At 46.7% G+C, this 26,425-nt stretch overlaps 1 protein-coding gene across 1 annotated transcript in view; it reads left to right on the forward strand.

Annotated features, from left to right (window-relative positions):
* Window positions 1-25,710, forward strand: part of FFAR4 (free fatty acid receptor 4) — a 44,051-nt gene extending 18,341 nt beyond the window's left edge. Inside the window, exons 2-3 of the mRNA XM_083150221.1 lie at window positions 21,920-22,048; window positions 25,315-25,710. Of these exons, the coding sequence (XP_083006347.1) occupies window positions 21,920-22,048; window positions 25,315-25,710 (525 nt within the window). The remainder of the gene's footprint in view (window positions 1-21,919; window positions 22,049-25,314) is intronic.
* The last annotated feature ends 715 nt before the right edge of the window (window positions 25,711-26,425 follow it).

Below are 26,425 nucleotides of genomic sequence, written 5' to 3' on the forward strand. Positions count from 1 at the left end.
TTTACCTTCAGGGAAAATAGCGAAGCGCAGTCCGGTCGGAGCTCACTATGTTCAGGTTTGAACATAGTCCGGTCAATGGTCAGGGAAAGGAAGATGTGCCGAAGTGGCCGAGGCCGCCCTGGGTCACCTATCTTATAGGGTCAGAAGGGGGAGGTCAAAGGCCATTCCTATTGGTCAGGGTTCGTATGTCAAGTCCTCTGTGATTGGGGCAAAGTAATACAACTGGTTTGCAAAGGTGCAGGGGGAAGGTGAACTTTGGAGTCCTTTGTTCTGTTGGTATCGTCGTCAGGGGTTGTAAATAGCAGTGAGAACCAGTTTTAATAGATTCCTTTGTTATATACTTTTTAACAGAAACTGTCTTGGAAATGTGGATTTTGTCCATAACTATCGGACCGTATGTCTTGCGAAATATTCGCAATGACCGGAATACTGCGCATAAGAAACGGAACGTAACGGTACTAAACATGATACAGACGGATGTATGCAATGCTAACTAAGCTATGTGTGGCGTTCTAAACCTTTAACTATATTTTATTTAGTGTCAGTATGTTCTTATGAATTTATGTGTAATAGTATGGCTGCGCTTCTGGTCCACTTTTGTCACACAGACTCGGGTATGGAAACTTTATTTGCGCAACTCTGCGAACCAAAATGGCGGCCATACTATCCTAAAATGGCGTGTATGCAACTCGACTTTAACAAGTATTTGAAACTTAGTGCATCTGGCGCTGATGGTTGTGACCTTGCTGGTATATGAACAGGGCCGTAACTAGGGGGGGGGGGGGGGGCTGGGGGGTCACGTGCACCGGGCGCTGGAGGAGGGGCGCTAGTGTGAGGTCCTAGCAGCGGGATCCCGGGGACGGGCAGCGGGGTCCCGGGGACGGGCAGCGGCTGTCCGGGGACTGGTGAGTTAACTCCGGCTCCTAGCGCTGCCGGGCAGTGGGCGGGAAGCAGGTTTTGAAAAGACTTGCTGGACGCTGATTGGCTGAATTCAGCCAATCAGCGTCCGGCAAGTCTTTTCAAAGTCATCAGCGCTTCCCGCCGCCAGGCAGATATAGGGATGGCCATCGGCACATCCCCCATCGATGGCTGCCATCGATGGCTTCTAGAGCAGGAACCATCGATGGCTATAAACCATTCTATCTCACACCATCGATGGTTCCTGCCATCGCTTAGCCGCGCATGCGCAGAGCAACGGGAAGGGTCGCTGCGGGCAGCCTGCTCGGCCGGGATCCGCGCGCATGCACAGAAGAAACTTTAGCCATCAATCCAGTTTAAGTTTCTTTTGCGCATGCGCGCACCTTCCGGCGGGGCGGGCCGCCCGCAGCGATGCCGCTGGACGCAATGACGCTACGCACGTGCCCACAACTTTTACCATCGGAAGCCATCCATCGATGGCATATAACTATTCGACCATCCACTATCGATGCCCAAAACATCGAGCACTAGGTACCAACCATCGATGTTTTAGGAACATCGATAGTCGATGGCCATCCCTAGGCAGATAGCGCTAGGAGACGGAGTGAGTGAAGGCTACCGCTACACCAGTCCCTGGACGCTGCCTACCCCCGCTGGCTGCACACAGGTATGTTGGCAGCGGGGGTCCATGGACTGGTGTAGCGGCAGCTTTCACTCACTCCGTCTCCTAGCGCTATTTGCCTGGCGGCGGGAAGCGCTGATGATTTTGAAAAGACTTGCCGGACGCTGATTGGCTGAAAATCTGCTTCCCGCCCACCGCCCGGCAGCGCTAGGAGCCGGAGTTAACCTACGCCTGTCCCCAATGCAGTCATTTGGTGTTTTTTGGGGGGGGGCGACCAAGTGACTGCCGCCCCGGGTGCCGAAACACCTAGTTTCGGCCCTGATATGAAGTTGGCTGTACAGTTGGCAGGTGGGGGCTGATGTCTTATGTCACTTGCACTGCAGATGCTTGTGTGCCCCAGGACCGCATTACATCTTCTTGCGTGCGTTGTTTTCATTTATTACTGTTTCTTGTTGATTATGGGTGTCGCCCATATCTAACGTAAACGCTATATCACATGTATATTATATAACACATGTATGATAGCAGCAGCTTGATAGCATGGGACAGGCCAGTTATATACAGAACCTCATGTTTCCTGTCAGTTTAACCCAAATCTGTCATGGTATAAATGTGTGATAGCCGAAAATGATTAAAATGGGTTACTCAGGCTGTGCGCTGCAACCACACTGCCGGGAAAGGAAACCGCATCCAAGAATGCTGCCACTGGCTTCGGCTTGCACAGAAAATGAGTTTGACGCCCCACCATTTCTGGGGTGCTTCGTGACGCCACCCCCACATGCCAGCAGCATGTCAATCATGATGCCGCATTTGGGGCACAGCAAACAACCTCACATCCCCAGAACTGAGCATACGCAGATCTCTAAGCAAGGGCAAAGAAATGGTTGCGTCCACCGCTGAATCAGCCCTGATGTTATTGTCTCTGTGTTTGCAGCCTTTAGTTATTTATGAGGAAGTACCTATCAGGTGAAGAAGGACGTTGGGTCCTTAAACATTTGGGGTTATTCCTGCCTTATATCGCTTTCACGTTGTTAAGCCAGGTCAGACTCTGGATTTCGATCCTGGGTCTGACCCATTTACACTGAACCTGGGTTGCCTTTCTGGTTGACACTCAAAACTGCTGACATCAGCTGCCCGCACCCACGTCATGAGCAAATTTACATGGGTGCCCATAGTTTTCGGATAGCCTCTCTGGGAGAAGCCCGGAGAGGACAGCCGGATCTTCAGATCAGGGGGCGGGGACGGGGCTGATGACTGAAAGCCGCGCCCCCAATCAAGGCAAACGCCACGATTCGCGGGTCCGCGAGTAGGGGGCGGGCTAAAATGATGCAAAATTATGCAATTTGCGTCATTTTAGTCCCGCCCCTTGCCGCGGACCCGTGAAAAACGGTAATTAGTGTGGCAAGGAAGAGGGGTGCGGGGGCTTCCAGGCAAAAGTGGGAGGATTGCCGACCTTCCCGGGGGGCCAGGAGGGGGACCCGATTCCGGGAGGATAGGCAAGCCTGGTGCAGCCACCCGTTCACACTGCTAAGTGCGAACGGGATGGCGAACAAGCAGTTCACCGCACCTGCTCACACCAAGTGGCTGCACATGCGCATATGCAGTTGCTCCCCTGTGTGAGCACGCAGGGGAGCGTGGTGATCAGAATCACCCCCAGAGGGACATGAGTTTAACCTTCTTATTATAACCAATATTGCCAAGTTGGGCGACTCCAGTTATTCAGTTTGGTGCTTCCACACCTCGACAACAACCCAGCAATAACCCCCGGTTCTAGGTGCGGTGTGAAAACGGTATTACTCAAGAGATTTGGATCGATGTTTGCATATGGTGTTAAATGTTTACAGATTAAAGGTGAGCATTTTAATTAGCATTTTAACTTTTGTTCCTTCATATCTGACTTTCAATTTATTACTTTGTCTTTAAATACTGTGCGACTCCTTGGCAGTCAGCCGGTGCTACCATTAGTCTAACCCTAGGCCATTGCCTGGGGCACCAGTGGTTAGAAGACACTTAGGGCAAAATCTACTAAGCTTGAAAGGTGATAAAATAGAGAGTGATAAACCACCAGCCAATCAGCTCCTACCTCCCATATCACAGGCTGTGTTTGAAAAATGACAGGTAAGAGCTGATTGGCTGGTGGTTTATCACTCTCCATTTTATCACTTTTCAAGGCTTAGTACATCTCGCCCTTAAATCCCTAAATGGGTCAATCATCACATGATTTGCACAGAGTCAGCTGCTGACATGGATGGGAAACAGCCAGTTGCTGCTATTTAATGCCAATTTTACCCAGAACTGTATTAATTGGTTATGGCGCTAAAGCCATGTGCCAAGCTGCCAGCCTGGGAATGCTGCCCCACCACATACTGTACATACAGAGGTAAGAAACAGCAATGGTGGAGTTGCCATTTTTAAATGGGGTCTGTATGATGATGATGGTGATGTGATATAGTTGAATAATAATATAATAAATAAAAGTTAAGTTTTAATTCATTTTCTTGGGACACTGTATCAAAATAAATATGAATGCTGAATGAGCCACAGTTAGTCAGCCTAGAGTGCCCCTTGTAGGAATTATTTTCTTCCTTTTGTTTGTACGATGTGATAGCTACGTCTATCATTGTGCATCCATAACATCCACAATAGAACATCCATTATTACCCCCATTTATCAAGAAAACATTTGCTGGAGCAGCGGAGTGATAATCGGCTACCCGCCATAGTGCCAGCTACTAGTGGTAATTGCAGCCTACCAGCTGTCGTTGATCCATCTGTACTGTACATCCTGTACGTAGCCTGGATGTGCCGGTTATTGGGTTCCCAGTTCTAAAGATAAAGCCTTTATTTGATCAGATAAAATGTTTCTGTGGATGGGGGTTATTCAGACCTGTTCGCTACTGTGCGAATTAGCAGATCACTGCAATCAGATAGTCACCACCCAGTAAGAATGACAAACCGCCCTGTGCAAGTCTAACAATGGCGTGTCCTGTCAATCAACTTGAGAACAGCTGCCAATCAGAATAGACACTGGATATTGTCGCTGTTTGGGCTCGCTCTTGCAGGCTATGATCCGTATACATGAGCAGTCGCTCGATAATCATCTGAATGCAAATTTGCAGAGCAGCGATCAGGTCTGAATTGAGCCCTATGTCCTTATGTTATAGCAGACAACACACTTTCACGTGAGAATGGGAAATATTTCATCAGGGAGACCAGGGAAGGTATGATGGGGCTTCTTGCTATGGGACCGATTCAGGCCTGCACGGTGGGCTGCGAGTGTTCTGAGCCCAGCGATCAGGCAAACGCCATCCCACACACACAAAATCCTGCCTCTGCCCGCTGATATCAGTGGCCCTCCCTCCCAACGGCCAGGCATAGGCTGTGTTTTCTGGGGCACTCCCAGAAAACGCCAGCGTTCTGCCCCCAAACACCCAGCACCTGTCCATCAACTTGCGAACGTCCAGTGATGGCTAGCCATTGCTGGCTTTGTTCTTAGGGGGACCCCGCACCTGCATGGTCGCTCGATAATCGCACGGGATGCCAATTCGCAGAACAATTGTTTTCACCAAGGAATTGGGATTTTCTCCATGAAATAAATAGACCCAGTGGTATTGATGCATTATCCACAATGTCCTTCCTGAAAGAGTTAAATGTACGAGCGCTTGATGTGAGGTTGATAATGTCAGCTATCAGGAAATAAGACTCACTCACTGATAGGGACAAGCAGTAAATGATAGGGGACTGTGCCAAGTCACACATGTCGTTGACGCTCTCCTTTTCAGAATGCCTGTTTGCTTTCTAACGAGATGAACTCCCGAGAACACTCTACATATAAATTAATTTACTGAGCCGCAAGATCTTGGTGACTCATGAGGAAAGTGGTTATTCTGGAATTCCTTACACGTTTGTCACAATGGCCGGTAAATACTCCATATTCGTATATGTCCCGTGTCCAAGGGGGATGTAACTAGTTCTCTTCCCCATGGGGTGATAACATCTTTGGCATAAATCACCTGAAAGGTCACTTGGCATGGGAAGTGGGAAATTAACCGTTATCTCTACATATTCAAGAATCATTAATTCCCACTGAAATGGACATAAGAATGGATTCTCTCATAAGGGAATGGGATCATTGGATAGACAGTAACTAGGTCGACATGGGTTAAGGTCGACAGGTCATTAGGTTTACATTGGGAAGGTTGACAGTCAAAAGGTTGACATGGGGTTTTTCACTTTTTTTTTGTCCCGAATTTCGACACAGTCGACATGGACACTGAAACGTAGCACTGCATCCCCTCACATGGCTTTGCACACGGTGCCTTGCCTCACTAGTGGATGGTGGGGCATGAAATACCACCTGTCGACACATGTTGGCTCAAAAAAAAGTGAAAAAACCCATGTCGACCTATTGACTGTAAACACGGAGCATCTGAGAGACAATCCTACCTGGGTTCTGTGTGGTTCTTTAGGTCTATATGAAAGGAAGGGCACATGGACCCCTTCCATAAGTTTCATAGTAGACCTAAAGAACTCATCGATCTTTGAAAAAAGGCTTCTAACTGAACTCATTATCTGAGTGGCCAAATTAGTTTGGGTTAGTGCTCTGTTGGGCCACTGTTAACACGGCTAGAATTCTTTTAGTCATGGATTCTGCAACTGGCTGTATGCTTCCTGGGGAATATTATCCCAAATGCAATGTTCTGCTTCTTCCAGTTCCTGAAGCTTTGATGGTAATGGATCCAGAAGGATCATCTTTATAGGTAAATTGAAAACCTGATTGGTCAGACCGCATGACCCATTTTAAGTCATTTTTAGGCAATTTTTTGTGTTCCTGAGCAAATTGGAGAAGTTACACTCCGCGTACCTCCATTATCTGCAGAATTGCCTGGTGTCATCATGACTTGTCCACTCAGTTTATATATTAATTTCCTAATGTTTTGCACATTTATTAGTCTAATCTGATACTGAGAGACCAGTTTGGGTTCATCAATCCACATTTCCAACATTTTATAAAACATGGGCAGTCTCTATATATGTTGTTTTTGTAAACATTTAAATGGACTATATTTTGAAGAACTTCTCCTTTTAGAACCCAGTTCCCATGTAATAAATGGGTGTTTTCCATTGTTATCTGAAGAGGGGACACAGATAGTTCCATGTTTTAGTCTGCTGGTGCCTGGCCTCATTCTTCAGTAGAGCTCTGTCCTACCGGTGCAGGTCAGGTGATGGAGGAAGTAGGGGCATAGTTACCCTTTACTTGCATCGCAGTAACCACCCACATGACCTTCCTGCTGTACATTATAAGGGTATTGGAACATGATGTAAGACCTCTGTGACCAAATGCTTTTTATACTGGCCTTGGTTATCCGATATCCATCTGGTATCCACCTGTTTTCCTAATAAACTCTGATGTGACGATATCACAACTCACTGTTTGTACAGACCTTGTTTATAGGAGTTTGCGCACATTTTGTTTGCGCATTGTAGAACCCTGACGTTGTAACTTAAGCAGATTGTCAAGACAGGAGATAAGGCCAAGATAAGATTAGGGCTACACAAACACTTCTTCATTCATGCACTTGTGGCCGATTGTGTTGGATATGTTGTCGGCTAGTCATTTTCTGCTGTGCAATTAGTATTGGATTCAGAATGTGGTTGCTGGTGCATACAAAGACTAAAGCTGGGTACACATCTATACAATTCCTGTTTTCTTGCGACCGTTCGACCGACCATAGATGCGACGGACCGTCCACAAACAACAGCCGATACGTGCGTACACACCAGTACAATTTTACTTGCAACGTCCAATATACTCCCGTCCAAACAGTCGCAAGAAAAATATTGTACCACCGTACACACTCTCTCGATTTGGGCTATTGACATGATATATATATATATATAAACAAAATGATCATAATGGGCTGAGTAAAGGGCATACCAAAACAAAGAGGCGTGAGTACAGAACCTAAACAAAAGTTGGGGTTCGCATCTAAAGTCAGCCGGCAGGGTGACTATGGACATATATGGAAAACTGCTATAAAGGCAGGGGGAAAGCGTCTACAGTCAGCCGGCAGGGTGACTATGGACAGATACCGCAAACTGACTGTAGTCGCGTACACCGTCTTTATAGCAGTTTGCCGTATATGTCCATAGTCACCCTGCCGGTTGACTGTAGTCATGTACCCCGTCTTTATAGCAGATGGCAGGGTGACTAGCGACAGATACGGCGACCTGCTATAAAGATGGGGTGCATGTATATTATGATTATTTATTTACATATATACGGGGAGAGGTGAACGCTTCTTGTGTTGTAGGAGAGATCATGCAGCTACGGAACGCCCACATGGGCGTTCCAGCTTTGGCAGTATAATTGCAAGAACTGCCAGCATATCGATCGAACGTGCGTACACACTGCACTTTTGTTCCGATATGGGCCCGTCCTGTCAGATGAATATTAAACAGCAAAGAACCTTCGACCGACCGAGTGTGGACGGACAAGACCGTTTTTGGCCGTTTATCGATCATACAGAGGGAGTCGGGACAGCGTGCACACCTATACAATCGAACGGCCGTTCGTCCCAGAATGGAAGAACGGCCCGACGATTGTATATATGTGTACCCAGCTTCAGTGGCGGTGTGAAATTATGCAAAATCCACAGGAAGTGCGTAAAATTAAAAGTATTTCTTAGTGTTCCATTATTTTTGGATTCATGTTCCATGATGTCATTGACTTGATATTCTAATCTACCTTAATTGTATGGACTCCTGTATATGCTAATGTATCCAATAAATATATCGTTACTTGTTTCCAGAGGCGTAGCTAGGGCGGAGCCGGTGAAGCACATGCTCCGAGCGCAGATATGTCACCTGGCGCCGGAGCTCTGCCACCGTAGCCATGTAGCCTGTGTGTGTCAGCTCCACATATCTCCTGTATGTGTCAGCCATCCCCGCTCCCACCTCTGTGTGCCAGCCTCATCCATAGTAGTATCTCCCTGTCTCTTTCTCTCTAAGGGGCCCATTTATCAAGTAAGATTTGCGGCTAAACCCCCGAAAACACCCGTTTTCGGGGGTTAACCGCAAATATTATGTATCCCTGAAATGTATTAAAGGGGACCGCAGCAGGAATCTCCGATCCCTGCTGCGATCCCCCCCTGCAGTGCCGCTGCCCGCATCCCCCATAGGTTTCTATGGAGGATGCGAAGCTGCCCGATGTATCAACATCGGGCATCGCCCATTCTAATGTGGCGACAGCCCATTGTAGCCTATGGCTACACTTCGCACTGCCCGAGCAGGGAGTCAGAGAGGTCGGCGGGGGTCAGCGCATAACCGCGCATGCGCTGACTCCCGGCTTCCGGGTTAGGGCTTTGCAGGAAAGGGCTCCTATCGGAGCCCTGTCCCTGCGCCCCCAGAATGATAAATTCCTGTGGTATCAGATGATACCGCAATGCGATGCCCGGCGTTGTCATCACGCCGGGATCGCTATAGAATGATAAATGCGCCCCTAATACTCTCTCCCTGATGTCCCCTCTCTCCCTAACTCAATCCTGCTTGCTCTGCTCCTTCTCCAACCTCCCAATCTCTCTCTCTGTCACCCTCTATCTCTCTGTTTAATATGCCTATCACCCTGTATCTCTCTGTTCCATATGCCTCTCATTCCCTATTTTTCCACAAAACCCTATTTCTCCCCCCTGACCTTCCCTCTATCTCTCTCACTGACAGCATCTTTGACTCAAATCGGGGGGGGGGGGGGGGGGGGGTGAAGAAACAGACAGAACATACCCTTGCTCCGTGGCACTGTGGCACCTAGCTACACCACTGCTTGTTTCCTAGCACGGTGCCCTTCGTATGCCATCGCATACCAGTACTTAAGGTATGCGATGGGATGCGATGTGACCCGATTTTAGGGTTTTAAGAGCTGCACTGTACAATTTTAAAATCGCGTCGCATCGCATGCCATTACAATGGCATGCGATGCGATCAGACCCGATTTTGAATTGTACAGCCACCTTGATGGGTGATTACTATGTTAAATGCACCCCCAGACCCGATTTTTTATTGTACAGCCACCCTGATGGGTGATTACTATGTTAAATGCACCCCCATTGTTAACGCCAACCCCACTATCAACGCCAACCCAAAGCGTGGAGAGCGCAGCGAGCCCGCGAGTGGCGGTGGTACGTGCCCTCCGACCTTTTCATACCCCCTCTATCCAAGTCAGCGTGGAGATGATTTTAGATAGTGTGGTGAGCGCAGCGAGCCAACAAGCCTGAAGCGTGGAGAGCGAATGCGAAATACATGTGAAGTAATCCGCGTCCCCTCGCGGGGCTCGCTACGCTCGCCGCTTCGGGCTCGGTGGCTTGCTGCGCTCCTCACACTATATAGAATCAACTCCATGCCGACGTGGATAGTGGGGGTATGAAAAGGTCGGAGGACACGTACCGCCACCCCTCGCGGGCTCACTGCGCTCACCACGCTTTGGGTTGGCGTTGATAGTGGGGGTGGCGTTAACAATGGGGGTGCATTTAACATAGTAATCACCCATCAGGGTGGCTGTACAATTAAAAATGGGGTCTGATCGCATTGCATCGCATGTACACACCCACACTTCTAGGTGCCATGTTCACAATCTCATTTCCCAATAACTCCTTATATGGAACTAGACACGCCGTTGGGAGGAGCATGACACGCCCCCTCAATGGGACACTTTGCTAAATTATATTAACAACTATAATCTCCCTGAAACTAGTTTTCAAAAGTAGGCTCCCGCCCCTCCACACTCAGAGAGTTCCCCCGAACATCTGAGAATGGATGTTTAGCATAAACATCAATTTGCAATGGGATGGTGAACTAGCAGTTTGCGGTGCCCGCTCGCACCCAGCGATGCAAAAAATTGCTTACCTATGTGAAAGTGCAGGGAAGCGATTGATTCAGAATAAGGCCCCTGACTAAAATGAGAGAATTTGAAAACGCAATCCCCTCACAGTTTGCCTGACAGGAAGCCGCTGTTTCATGGCCCGTAACCTGGCATTTTATGGAGTGGTTGGAAAAACGCAAGTGTGCCCAGACATTTGTGAGGAGGGTCTGTGACATCAGTGATGAACACTTCCAGCCTGTCAGTCGCAGATTAGTGGCAGCCTCAGAGTGACTCACAATTGCACAGAATCGAAAACTGTTCAATGTTTCAGGAATTGCGTATGTAGTTGTGAGTGGATAGCGATCCAATTATTTCAGATGGGATGTTTCTATGGGAAACCAATCAGATACTATCTATTATCTTTAAGAAGATGCTAAATCATGTAGATTCTTATTGGTTGCCCATAGCAACAGCCCATGTAAAATAGAACTTCCATCTTAGCAAATTTCCCCTGACTGTTCACTTGCTGCCTATGGGGGTTATTTTGGTTCACTCCTTCTGGCAAATTCCTTCTTAGATGGACAAAACCATGTGCACTGCAGGGGGGCAGATGTAAAATGTGCAGAGAGAATTAGATTTGGGTGAGTGATTTTGTTTCTGTGCAGGGAAAATACTGACTGCTTTATTTTTACACTGCAATATAGATCTCACTTTGAAGTAAAACCCACCCAAATCTAATTCTCTCTGCACAAGTAACGGGGCGCCGCATGGCTTGTCCGCCTCTGTTAAACAGCCGGGGTGCCCAGCAGCTCCCCCCAACACCGCTGCCTCCCTTCCTCCCCCTCTGTCCTCTCCCCGTCCGCCACAGGCACAATTGAGTGATTTCCGAGGGGAGGGGAGCGCATCGCGTGTCTCTCCTTCTCCTCGCTCACTGTGTCACTGGGCTGTCAGCCAACCAGAGCTCGTGGGCCAGCAGCCAATCAGGAGCCAGCTGCGAGGTATGAATGGCTGACGGCTAGGGTGACCAACTCATCCCTTTAATCCGGGACACATATTAATTACACAGGTTCTGTGGCAGTTTAAAACCAGGTGAAATGGAGTCTGGAGGTGTGGCAGTTTAAAACCAGGTGAATGCCAGCCACAGAACCTATGTAATTAATATGTGTCCCGGATTAAAGGGATGAGTTGGTCACCCTACTGATGGCTCAGGTACACACTGAAGGGGAAGGAGAGACGTGCAATGCGCTCCTCTCCCCTCCCCTCCCCAGGAAAGCAGCAGCAGCGATGGCAGCGAAGGGGGACTGGAGGGGGAGAAACAGAGACAGTGAGTTGTGCTGCTTGTGGCACTGTGGGGGCATATCTGGCACTGTGGGGGCATATGTGTGGCACTGTGGGGGCATATCTGGCACTGTAGGGGCATATGTGTGGCACTGTGGGGGCATATCTGGCACTGTATGGGCATATGTGTGGTACTTTGGGGGCATATATGGCACTGTGGGGGCCTATGTGTGGCACTGTGGGGGACTATGTGTGGCACTGTGGGGGCATATTTGGCACTGAGGGAGCATATATGTGTGGCACTGTGGGGGCATATGTGTGGCACTGTGGGGGCATATGTGTGGCACTGTGGGGGCATATGTGTGGCACTGTGGGGGCATATCTGTGGCACTGTGGGGGCATATCTGTGGCACTGTGGGGGCATATCTGTGGCACTGTGGGGGCATATCTGTGGCACTGTGGGGGCATATATTTGGCACTGTGGGGGCATATGTGTGGCACTGTGGGGGCATATATGTGTGGCACTGTGGGGACATATGTGTGGCACTGTGGGGGCATATATATATGGCACTGTGGGGGCATATCTAGCACTGTGGGGGCATATTAGTAAACGGCATCAGTTGTGCGGCAGCGGCGCGTGGGGCATAATGTGTAATAGGCATTATGGTGTGGGGAGTATTGTGTAATTGCCATCACAGTGTGGGGTCTAATGGGCATCATGGTTTGTGACATAATGTGTAATTGGCATCACGGATAAATAGTGTATAATGATTTAAGTAGCCTGTTATTGTTTGGCCTTGATCTGCGAGGCGTACTAGGTCACTGTGTGGGCCTTTATATTTTTATGTCACTATGTGGCCTTCAGTCCGCCAACTTAAGTGTGGGAGGACAATGGCAATTCCTGCGGTAATCAATGTCTGGTCATGCAGGTTGCAAAAGTGAGATGTAAGGTAATTGTTTTCCTGCTAGACCAAGCCCCCTATATTAAGCCACACCCCTTTTAAAAATAAACCACGCCCCCTATTTCATAGTTACATAGTAGGTAAGGCTGAAAAAAGACTTGCGTCCATCTAGTTCAACCTGGTATAGATATCCATTGCTGATTTGGTAGGTTCTGATATTTTACAGACAGATTATATTTCTTATTTGTACCCATGGATGTTTTTATCCAGTAAATGCTTGTCCAACTTTGCCTTGAACGCATTTAATGAGCCAGCCGTTACCACCTCTCTGGGAAGAGAGTTCTTGAGTTTGACTGTTCTGACCGTAAAGAAATTCTTTCTACTAGCTGAATGAAATCTTTTTTCTTCTAGTCTATACTCATGCCCTCGTGTCCTATTTCGGCGGGCGCAATTTCTTCTATACCTTGTTATGTATTGGGGGGGCATTTTTATTTCTTTGACCTGGGAGCTAAATTGTCTCGAAACGGCCCTGGTAACATCCACCCCACCTGCAGTGCACATGGTTTTGTCCATCTAAGAAGTAATTTGCCAGAAGGAGTGAACCAAAATAACCCCCTATATCCTAACCCTTACAGGTGCCAATGTAACTAAATATTGATACTCACTTTACCTGACATTGGTTTTAATGTTATGTCTGATCAGTGTATATGTCTACTACGTTCTCATTGTTAAAACCCTGACAAGGTAAGAATTTCCTGAAATATAATTAAAAAAAAAACACCCTGAAAAAAAAAATGGCTTTGGTAATTTATTGCAAACCTGTCACAATCGTGTTATTACCATCTTAAGGTGATGAGAAAAAAATGTAATGAAAAATGCGACTTGAAATAGAAATGTGCAGTTTATATTTTTTTAGAAAATCTGGACCCACCAAAATTTTCTGGGTCTGAACAGAATAGAGTCCCGATTAGGTTCCTCTGAGGAGATTTAGGGGGTTATTCTGGTTCACTCACAAAGGCAAATTCACTCTCAGATAGCCAAAACCATGCTGCACTGCAGATGGGGCTGATGTGGCATGTGCAGAGAGAGTTTAGTTCCAAAACACTTGAGGATGGTTTTGCAAAATCAAAATTTGATGATGAAATAGGAACCAAATCTAAACCATGAGACTATGCTCATCTCTAATTTCAATAACTGTATAATAGAATATAATTATTTCAATTGTAAATATTACTCATTTTTGCAAATGCGCAACTCATTTTTAACTATTTATTTATTAGGGAGTGGGCTTTGAGCTCTAGCGCAGGTGTGCACAGGGCCACCGCAAGCACCCCCCCCCCCCCCCACCTTCCCCCTCCTCTATTACTTACCCGGTGCCAGCGGTGCGGCATCACCCTCCTTCATCCCCTTGGCGTCTCCTCAGTCGTGCATAGTCCTGCAGCGCTGAGCCTGGGACACAGAAGGGAGCGCCCAGATGATGCTGATCAGCACCCTCCTCTGTGTTCTGGGCTCGGTGCTCTGCAGGCTGCCCTGTGTGCTGTGAGTGCATGCCTGCCTGGCTGGCTGGCGAGAGGCAGGAGTGGCGCTGTGAGCATAATGAGCTGCCCGGGACTATCCAGAGGCCGGGGCACGGGATAGCTGTACCCACGGCACCCCCCTGTCGGCGGCCCTGGGTGTGCACATCCCCCAGGGAAGTAGCTAGATTCAGTTGCCTTGCAGAGATTTCAATTGTTAACTGCAGCATTAGCAGATGTCCTATTCCCATCATGGTTATCTGCAGTAGTGACTGTTCACGTTACACCAATGCTGTACCAGTAGCCATAATAATTGGACCAGTGAGGATGTGGTTGCATTGGAAGCTAAAGATAATCCCTCTGACTAATCAGAGCAAGGTAACATCAAGGGCAAAGGCCAGAGTCGGATGTGGTCCCTTTTTAATCTCACTCTCTTAAATAGAGTATTATTTCTGTGCCACTATTCTAGAACACCTTTACTTCGCATACCTCATCCCCCTGCCTGTAGTCAGTCTGCCCCTGCACAAATGTTGCCCTATTGTCTACAAGCCCAAGCTCAAAGCTACAAGCTCTACACAGACTCGCCTACCCTCCGGGAATGGGCGGGAGGGTCCTGAAAATCAGGTCCCCCTCCTGCCTCCCCTCCCCCCCCCGGTAAGGTGGACAAGTCTCCTGCATTTTCCCTACAGCCCCAGCTCCCCCCTTCCCCACAGTTTAAAGCTCCGCGGGGAGGGGCTAAAATTACGCAATTTGCGTCATTTCACGTCATTTTAGCCCCGCCCACCACCCACGGACCTGCAAATTGATGCTGCTGCCGGTCATGGGGTAGCCTCTTCCCGCCCCCCTTTCACCAAGCCTGGAGAGGAGTTTTAAAAAGTCGGCAAGTATGGCGCTACATTGTGCAAATAGAACAGAAAGCAAATCACATAGTAGATCTGGGTATGGGTAACACGTAACAATTTGAAGGTCTACATACATTCGGTAGACCACTGAAGGCCGACAGAGCTTAGGTTGTAGCAGAATAATACATACCTACTCTCCTGGATGCTGTGGGGGACTCACGTTTTTTTGGAAAGTCCCCCACACCCTCGGAACAACAGGCAACCGTCCCGCATTCTGCCCACTTCCTAGTGAAGTGGGCAGACCAGGGAGTTTACCAGCAGTCTGACAGAAGGGGTGTGGCCTAGTGATGCCATTCTATGCTAATGGTGTCATTGTAGCCCCACCTTTATGCAAATTTGGCCCAATCGCTCCATTTGTCCTGCAAAGGTATGGGGCTTAATGACACAATTAACCCACCCGCTACTTCTCCGCTCCAGGGAGTAAAATGTTGAAGTAGGTAAGAATGAGCGGAATGAAGTTTAGTGATAGATAGGTCAGGTATGGTAAATCCCGTCAGAGGGCCTGATTCTGAGGGCATGCTGCTGCGACCACTTTACCGCCTCTTGCTGTAGTCATGCCTGTGACTATATGTTACTATATTGTATAAGCATCTGTTTATCTGTGCCAAGTGCTTTGAGGCCCAGCACATTTCCAATACTGTACATTTCTGATACTGTGCATCTCAACCGCAGATACCCCTCTGTACGTGCACATTGTGGGACACATGGGGTGAGATTTTATAGGATGAGAGATTCAGAAAGTGAGAGATTTGGGAAGAAATCTCCAGGTTTTTTAAAGCGGCAATCATTTACACTTCAAAATCAAACTGGTTTTGCAGTGTAAATGATTGCCGCTTTAAAAAAACTGGAGATTTCTTCCCAAATCTCTCACTTTCTGAATCTCTCATCCTATTAAATCTCACCCATGCACCCTAAACTTTCATGATTTAACGCACACCCAGTAGCAAAAAACTGCTGCTCAATTCCGGGAACATCGGCATTGCGTGCGTGTTGTCATGCCCAAAATCTTTATCTTTACCACTTTTATACAGAAATTGTTTTGAAAATAGTAACATACAAATGGGGAAAGGAAAATAAACCTTATTTGGGTCCGTTCGCAGCTAGTATGCATTCACATGGGGACCGATGTTTTGTTAGCACGGATGTGCAGTTCTGCGCATGTGCAAACGTGGGGTGAGTACACCCATGGCGAACATTCTGTTCACCGGATGCATGCACTGAACACAGCGGGTGGGGGGCAGGGAGGGACATGGGGCACCAGGCAGCGCCATTAGCATATGGGAAAGCCCAACATTTCATGGGCGTTCCCATGAGAACGCTGGATGTTCTCATGCTAATGAGGCTGCAACGCATTTTCATATGTCCTCAGATGGGTTTCGTTATAAGAGAACTGCGGACATAATGGTTTAAATCAGGCATGTCCAACGTTGGCCCTCCAGATGTTGTGAAACTACACATCCCAGCATGCTTTGCCACAGTTTTGCTATTAGAGAATGCTAAAACTATTGCAAAGCATGCTGGGATGTGTAGTTTCAAAAATCTGGAGGGCCAATGTTGGAAATGCCTGGTTTAAATCACCTTAAAATAATAAACACACATAGTCCTGGCCATCAGGTGATCAGCCACGCTGGCTGCAGGTAAAGTCATTATCAGCTGTGACATACTCTTCCCTAGTTCCCAGCCAGCAATGAGCAGTACTGGGGAGATATAAAAAGAGATAAATATTATTGTAATAAATCCAACTGTCACAGGACCATTGTTAAGTTATTAACCCTTCATTGTATACTGTTGCAAATTTGCTATATACCCAGCCTATTCTCAATTAGGAGGAAGGTATATAGGTTTACCATTAAATGGTGTATCAAATTGGATGTGATTTTTTTTCATCATTTTTCCTTGTCAGTACAATACACAAGAAGCATGAAAATATTTAAAAAAAATAACTTAAAAATAAATCATGCAACGAAGGGTTAGAAGGGTAAGAACACATTATAACAAATATACTGGATGTTATAACCGTTGCAGAAAGGGCTCTGGCTTGCATCAATATCTAGTTACGCCTCGTTACTAGATATTCGTAGGCCCCATAGCAAAAGTTTGTAAGGGCCCCTATGTACCTACTAATGGTGCAAAATGTATATAGCATATATAACTTACACAGTAAAGATGGGCCCTTTTTAGCTCTGGGCCCCATAGCAGCTGCACCCCTTGCACCTATGGTAGTTACGACCTTGATCAATGGAAGCGATTGATTCTTTGGATCAGTTATGAAGTGGTGGACTGAGTTGCGCTCTGTTGGTCCAAATATGTTTGGGGTTGGCGGCTGGCAGCACTGGTTTTCCCTATCATATAATACATAAATAATTTGATTTGGTGCTGGATTGCCAACTCTTGGCACCCTTGCAAATGCCCCGCGACACCCAGTTTGGGAACCAATGCCCTAGTCAGGGGTGTAACTCTTAGAGGCAAAAAAGACACCTGCCTCCAAGCACCAAAGGAGCACCGCCATGTACAGCAGCACTTGTATGTTTCAAAGTAGGATACAAGAGTGACCGCTGCTGTTCCAATGGAGCTCTATGGCTCTGTCCCAGAATCCCTGCTCACCTGCAGTAGGGGAAAGGGGGGCTCCTGTCTGGCACCGCACAACCTGCTCTGCAGCAATCCGCTGATGCACCCGCCGTTGCTGCCGGATTGTAAGATGGGACCCGCCGGTGATAGCCCATTCTGCTGCAGACGGCTGACTCTTGTGAGTCTGACCCGCCAGACTTTTGTCACAAAGCGTAGCCAATTCGATGTGGGATCCGGTCTGTGTAGTCCAGCTGAACGCACTATCTATATAACTTTGTAAAGCCTCGTACACACGGTTCGATTTTGTCTAGCCTTGTATTTAATTTTGCCTATATATAGGCAAAATCAAATAAAAAATAGGATGGTTTACAGCCGCTTGCGATCCCGATTCAAACCTGATCTGCGGCCCCTTCGGCATCAAAATCGAATAGAAAAATAACCTGTTCAGGCAAGACTATTTAAAGGTGCTTACACATGTACAGGTTTATCTGTCCAATCTATCTGGTGGGAACAAAAACCTGGAATGACAATCAAAAATGTCCACTCAAATGCAGGAAAACAGAAAAAAATATATGCTTTGATAAATTTGTTATATCAGAATGATTTAAACAATTTGTCTGACTGATCCCTGTCTGTTTTCAAGCGATTGGGAACAATTTTTTGAATGGTATTTGCTCCCATACATTTCCAGGTTTTTGTTCCCACCAGATAGATTGGACAGATAAATCTGTACGTTTGTACGCACCTTGTACGCACCTTAATACAGATCTGTACTATAAAATCTAAATTGAATGTGTATACAGCGCCATTCAATTCAATCCCGATCAAATCAGGATTGAATAGAAAATGAATCACATCGTATGTACACCCCTTAAGACACAACTTATTTGCTTACCATTTTATTAATGGGTCAATGGGGATCACCAAAATCCGACTTGCCCTAGTTCCTTCTACTGTTTATTTCCAGCAGAATTTAGACATTCCCCATGAAGACATTGGTAACATGTTGACATTATGCTACAATGCTGACATAACTGTCAATATTATGAATATCAACATTGTAGCTGTTGACATTATGGGCAGTATTCAATGAGAAAAAACGTGTTTTATAGCGAGTTTGTGCTTTTCTCGCGTTGGATGGAGAATTTTGGTCTCAAAAAGCGAACAACCCTATTCAACGTGCACTTCTCGCGGTCTTTCTGAGTGATTTTCGCCGTGTCTCTCCGTGTAGCAATTCTCCATCTTTTCATGGAGAAGTGGAATGTGAACTTTTTAAATAAAAGGTTTTTTGTTTTAATTTTGGTGTACAAAAATCAGTTTTTTTTGTTCTGAGAAGGGGCATGCTATTTTTATTCGGGATGCAGTTAAAATCCCGGCGGTCGGGATCCCGGAATTCAGAATGCCGACCGCCGAAATCCCGACACATTCTCCCTCCGTGGGTGTCCATGACACCCCTGGAGGGAGAATAAATTAGTGTGCCGAGCGCAGCGAGGCACCGGGCCCGCTGCGTGGCGAGCGCAGCGAGCCCGCAAGGGAGGGCGATCCACGTCCCCCCCCTTGTCGGGATTCCGGCGTCGGGATTCTGAACGCCGGGATCCTGACCGCCGGGATTCAGTACTGAATCCTTTTATTCATGTGCTTATAGCACATGAATATATATTTTAATAAAAAAAAAAATATATATATATATGGAAAAGAAGGGGGTTTTCCAGAGGGCGCTATCCAATTTCTGACAGAGAAATACCGGTTTTAACCGTTTATTATAAAAGATGTACAAAATCCCTTTATAGGGTATCACAAATACATAAAAATCAAATACATAAAATACAGGTAAAATACTGCTTGATACAGAATTTACAGTTTCACATAAAGTAATGTTCAGATCGGTGACAAATAGCTATTTGTCACCGATCTGAACATTACTTTATGTGAAACTGTAAATTCTGTATCAAGCAGTATTTTACCTGTATTTTATGTATTTGATTTTTATGTATTTGTGATACCCTATAAAGGGATTTTGTACATCTTTTATAATAAACGGTTAAAACCGGTATTTCTCTGTCAGAAATTGGATAGCGCCCTCTGGAAAACCCCCTTCTTTTCCATTTCTATTCTGGGTCTTGCCTAACAGAGGACCCCCCAGAGGTGCTGCTGCCACTCTCTCGAGCGCAGTAAGGGTTTCCCCCTCCTTTTTTTATATATATATATATATATATTTTTTTTACACAGAGCAGCCAGCAGGGGGCCGGGAGCCGAGCCGCTCATTAGATATTCATATATTCACTGCACCCGATCATTACATACAGCAGGGGACCTTTGCGTGGCGTAGCCGCGCGTCAAAAAGGGGGCGTGACATCATGGGAAGGAGGCGTGGCATCACAAAAAGGGGTGTGGTATTACACTTTAGACCATACACAGTAATGCCCATTACACATTTTAGCAAGCTCTGTAATACCCATTACACATAAAGCCACACGCCGTAATGCTAATTACACATAAGGCCACACACCATAATGCCTATTACACATTGTGCCACACATCATGATGCCCATTACATACTATATAACAAACTGTAATGCCCATTACATATTTGCCACATAAGTGCTGCTTACCAACGTGCTCATTGCTAGGGGGTTCTTGCTTGATGGCACCATAGTACCCATTACACATGATGCCGCACACCATAATACCCATTACACATGATGCCGCACACCATAGTACCCATTACACATGATGCCGCGCACCATAGTACCCATTACACATGATGCTGCACACATAATGTCCCTTACACATGATGCTGCACACATAATGCCCCTTACACATGATGCTGCACACTGTAATGCCCCTTACATATTAAGCCACACATTATGCGTAATGCCCCCACATACCGCCACTTGTAGCGTCCCTTAAGCAATGCCCCCAAAAGTGCCACTTACTGTAAATTTTTATATGAGCCTTTGCTGCTGCTGCAGGGAGAGATGGAGAGCGGTGCAGATGCTTCTATGGGGAGAGGAGCAGAGCGCAGCGCAGAGCACGCTCCCACTCCCCTCCTGGTGTCCCCTCTAGCCGAGTGTACATTTGAAAAATTGTGCGCGCTGTTGTTGTGCGTGACATCGGGGGAGCAGGCCAGGCGCTGGCACCACATGATTAAAGGGGGGGGCGGGCTGAGGGGAAAGCGGGGAGAAGAATTGGAGTGGAAGCTGCAGGGGTGACAGTCATTGACAGCTGGGCAAAGAGCAGGGGGCTGCAGGTCACGGCTGTTTGAAATAATACCCCTTTCACAACAGAAAATGCAGGGATTTACCCGGGACATTCCCAGGCTGACCCCTTATACACCAGCCTAGTCCCTGCATTTTCTGGTGTGAGGGGGGGAGACAACCACTCCCCTTTCCCTACCCCCTTTAACCAACCAGCTATATCTTCGGATCCAACTAACCCATTTACATTAGACCAGTATCATATTGAAGAACTTTTGAGTTGGCTTCTAATGATTTTGGTCCCGTGAAACTGGGCTGTTTGGTTCCAGAGAAATCTGCCCTCAAAGAACATAAACAGTCATGAAATTACATTTAAGAAATGAAAAAACGGTTTAACCTCAATATTCCTGGAACCAATTAACCCATATGGATTCAGCCTGGTATCAGATTGAAGGCCCAGCGATTTGGGTTCGACTGAGATCAACCTCAAGCTTCAGTGATGCTGAAGGGGGAACTGGCAGCCGTTGAACTGGGTGGGGGTCGGAATTAGCGGGTCCCATGTTATCCTAGAGGGAAATGTTCCAGTTTTGCCTGGCAGTATCTCTGGTTCCCAGGGGGCTAAAGACACAGAGCTGGGCTCGTTGGAAAGCCCCATCCCTCAGCTACAAAATGCACCCACAGACCACCCCCTAGATTCGCCTATGCCGGGGAGCCCTTCTCCCCTCCACAAAAGTTCTGGGGCAGGCAGGGAGACTTCAATCTCCCTGCCTTCCACCGTACCACGGCTCCCTGCCGCGGACGCTCGTCTGCTGCAGGGGTTAAGATTCGCCGCGAGGGGAAACTCGCCCCTCCGACATTGAATACAGGGAGAGCGAGTGGCAGCCAGCCCTCCGGAACACAGCGAGTGTGCAGCGAATCCTAAACAGGATTCGCTGCACACGGCGATATATTACATTGAATACTGCCATATGGCTGCATCCGAGGGTCTGCCACCAAAGTACTGTACCATTGTAATCAAATAAAACATTTTGCAAAACAGGGTGTACACAGCAAATGATCTAGATGCAGTTTCTGTTGTGATTCCACCTTATTTCTGTGTACTGAGACTATGTTATAAATGCTTATTTTATTTTTGCTTCTTCATGTTCTCATCTCTACCCACCAGGAGGTCCAGGTCTGCACTCTCCAGTGGCCCGATCTTACAGAAGAAATCTTTTGGGACATTTCATTTATCATTTTGGATTTCTTGATACCTGGATTAAGCATTGTAGTCAGCTACACCAAAATATTTAAGGTAATTGCAACATCCAAACTCCCAATGTGTATGTTTATATATTTAAAGCTGCACAAACACCTACTATGTTTATTTTACTACGTTTCACTCTACACTAGCAGATGACTCAGATGCTGCTCTTTATGGCCATTTATCTCAGTGCTCCTCTGCTTTAGTGATGGCCATTGGAAATCCATGGCTGGCAATTATCAATGTCCTTGATTTAATGGAAATGGCATTGCGGTAGTTGCCACCATCATATGCTTATTTCCGATAGTTCATCCATTGTTAAATTGTTGTTGGTCCTTTTCAGCTGTGGTGTACACAGCACAGGTTCACTACACATGCGGAATGTCCGGCTAGAAGCAGTGTCCACAGCATCGGTTCACTACACATGCGGAGTGTCCGGGCAGAAGTGGTGTACACAGCACAGGTTCACTACACATGCGGAATGTCCGGCCAGAATTGATGTCCACAGCACAGGTTCACTACACATGCGGAATGTCCGGCTAGAAGTGGTGTCCAGAGCACAGGTTCACTACACATGTGGAGTGTCCGGGCAGAAGTGGTGTACACAGCACAGGTTCACTACACATGCGGAAAGTCCGGCTAGAAGTGGTGTCCACAGCACAGGTTCACTACACATGCGGAATGTCTGGCCAGAAGTGGTGTCCACAGCACAGGTTCATTACACATGCGAAATGTCCGGCTAGAAGTGGTGTCCACAGCACAGGTTCACTACACATGCGGAATGTCCGGCTAGAAGCGGTGTCCACAGCACAGGTTCACTACACATGCGGAATGTCCGGGCAGAAGTGGTGTACACAGCACAGGTTCACTACACATGCGGAATGTCCGGCTAGAAGTGGTGTCCACAGCACAGGTTCACTACACATGCGGAATGTCCGGCTAGAAGTGGTGTCCACAGCACAGGTTCACTACACATGCGTAATGTCCGGCTAGAAGTGGTGTCCACAGCACAAGTTCACTACACATGCGGAATGTCCGGCTAGAAGTGGTGTCCACAGCACAGGTTCACTACACATGCGGAATGTCTGGCTAGAAGTGGTGTCCACAGCACAGGTTCACTACACATGCGGAATGTCCAGCTAGAACTAGTGGTGTCCAGAGCACAGCTACAGTGCACATGTGGAATATCCGTACAGAAGAGGTTCCCACAGCACAGCTCCACTGCATGTGCAGGAATGTCAGGCCAGAAGTGGTACCCACAGCACAGCTCCACTGCATTTGCAGGAATGTCCGGCCAGAAGTGGTGCCCACAGCACAGCTCCACTGCATGTGCAGGAATGTCCGGCCAGAAGTGGTGCCCACATTTTAATGTGCATTCCTAGCCTGTGCAATTTCAAATGCTTTCCATCTCATCAACATATGACATGATTTAATTGCACTAAATGACAAAAGCTATTTAATATAAAGATGTATTATATTTTTTACAGTACCTTCTTTGCACATATGAAAATGAATTGCAGTCAGGATTGTTATTATGTTCATGTTGCAATGTGGGATTTTGACACTTGAATGTGATTAGATAGATACAGTATGGGTAGGTCTAGGGATGACTGGGGCCGCAAGTAGCCCTGGCACATTCTTGTGTGTGTGCACCGCATACACACATGTGGCCAACAATAGGGGGTGAGGCCACAGCTTAGGGGTCATGTCATGAGTCAGTGGGGACTGGCCTTGAGGCAAGACCCCATCTACTTTTATACTAGTGTCTGACAAGCAGGTGAACAGGGAGCCGAGAAGCCCAACAGGCCATCATCCCTTCTGACATTTGCCAGAAGGGTCCGATGGTCAGTCCAGCCCCAGGTAGGACACAGAAGAAGGTATATAAATGGCAGCAGGAAAGAGCTGGAGTGACAGACAACGTCAATGCTAGTGGCAAGGGGGATACATGGGCCACAAGACTGAGCATGAGGCAGGCAGCAGGCCGATAGAGTAAGTGGTAAACAGGCCAAGGTCAGGATAAAGGACAATCAAATGCAGGTCAGAACTACCTGGTGCAGCCATTGCAATAAGCGAAAGTGGCTGAATGCAGAGCAGATATCACATGGTCAGCAGACAATATTACCGGCACTGAAATAAAGGTGGGGTCTATTTATTCAGTGCTGAACCAATGGGAGAGCAGGAAAGAGTAGGCCACACTTCAATCACCGAACAAATCAGTGGAATAACAGTGTAAGCACTGGCCTCGGCTCCAGGTGGTCAGGAGTGCATCATGGAGGTGCTGTCCTTGCTCACAAGCCCCCTTTGTAGCCCCCTTGGGCTGAAGAGCCTTGAAATGTACAGGATACAGTCATAAGGCCTACAGTAACTAGGTCGACAAGCATTGGGTCGACACCACTAGGTTGACATGCAGCAAGGTTAACATGGGTTAAGGTCAACATGGGTCAAGGTCGACAAGGGTCAATTGAGGGATGCGTTGCCCTTCAAACAGTGTCCTTGTCGACTGTGTCGACATTCGGGTAAAAAAAAACTGTGAAAAAACCCATATCGACATTTTGACTCGACCTAACACTAGTGGTCAGAAAGTGGTTTACCTAACACTAGTGTCGACTCAATACCATGTCGACCTAGATACACTTCGACATTAACCCATGTCGACCTTAACCCATGTCGACCTTGCTGCATGTCGACCTAGTGTTGTCGACACAATGCTTATCGACCTAGTTATGGTCGACTAAATGATCCCAACCCAAATGTACGATAGCATCAACAGAATGGGCAGAGTATGTATACAGTGAACTACTGCTCGCTCTTGTGTCTTCCTTGATGAAAGGAGAGCAAAAGATGTTGAAAAAAATAAAACTACTAGACCTCTATTCATTAACGATTCCTTATCACTGCAATTAGCTGCAATAAGAAATCTTTAATCTTCCGGATGTAGTATTACTTAGTCCCCAGGGAACCGCTAAGAAGTAATATTCCTTCATCTTTTGCCCCTCATCTGTATTACTGTACATGTGCCGATGGCGCCACCTCTTAATGCCCCTCCGAGTGCCTGTTATGAACACCTTGCCCCTGGAATGAATGTTTAGAAATATGTACAGCTGCCACCCAGAAGTAGTCACCTAAACTGATATATGATGGTCAGTCATATCTTGTAGCTCAACCCGGAAGTCCCCGATCCTTTGCCTGGTGACAATTGCAATTATTTCTCAACTGTTTGACCATAATATATGTACTTTTTTATTATTTTTATTGTTATTATACATTTCCTTTACTGTATGATGCACTATCTAAACAAACATTTTGTTAATTTGCAGATCACAAAAGACATGAGGCAGCGGATGCTTAGCTGTACAGCTTATTCAGAAAATCACCAAATCCGGGTCTCCCAACGAGACTACAAACTCTTTAGAACCCTCTTTATTCTAATGATCTCCTTCTTCGTCATGTGGACTCCGGTATTCATGATCGTCCTTCTGCTCCTGGTCCAGAACTTGGATAATAGCTTCATACTATCTCCGAAAGTCTTCTTCTGGATACTATTGTTTACATTTTCAAACTCGATAGTCAACCCAATTCTATTCAACATTAATCTATTTAAGAAGAAATGTTGGCGGGTAATTTTCTGTTGTGACCCTGAGGAAAGCCTGGACACAGAGACCACAATGAACCGGAATAATAAGCACAATGGTTCCATGGAGAATAAACAGTAGAACTTTCTCTTACTTTAATGGATTTCTGAACCTTCAACGGGAGAACTCCATCAAAGATGACATTTTAGGGCAGTGCTAAATATAAACTAGCCACACCATTGGGACCTTGCCACTCGCCACCCTAGTTCAGAGGTGTTTACTCGCTTAGTCCTTAGTGCACTGTGGTCTGTAGAGTAATGAGACTCAATACCCGACCAACCTCAAGGCGCTGGAATACAAACAAATCAATAATGGGATTTTTCAAGTTTTTCTTACTATATGTTTGGGCTTAAGTGTACCATTAAAATAACTCTCTAATATTCAAGAATGCCTTGTAATAATGATGGCAAGATTAATGGTATTTATATAACACTAGTGAAAAGCATGTCAAAATGATGGCTTCTACTTTTACTTTGAGCTGTGACAGTTTTTACTTTCACTTTGAGCTTTCCGCACAGCAGCAGACAATCACTTAATGGGTATATATATTATCCTATGCAATTTTGTGGTGTTTACGTGCAAGTACAATATTACCGTATGATGCATATGGCAGGTAAATACTGGGCAGATTTAGTTTTACTCCGTTTCCAATTCTAAATCTCACATTGTAAATGTACCCCCCCCCCCCCCTCTTGCAGAGCAAGTTTTTGGTTTTGCCAAGGGACAGGCAACATGGCAGAAGACTGTAGACCAGCCAGAATAGGGAAAGTGAGAGCAGAACTGAGCTGGCATCGAG

Source organism: Crinia signifera, chromosome 6 (assembly GCF_055691185.1).
Source record: "Crinia signifera chromosome 6, ASM5569118v1, whole genome shotgun sequence".
NCBI lineage: Eukaryota > Metazoa > Chordata > Amphibia > Anura > Myobatrachidae > Crinia > Crinia signifera.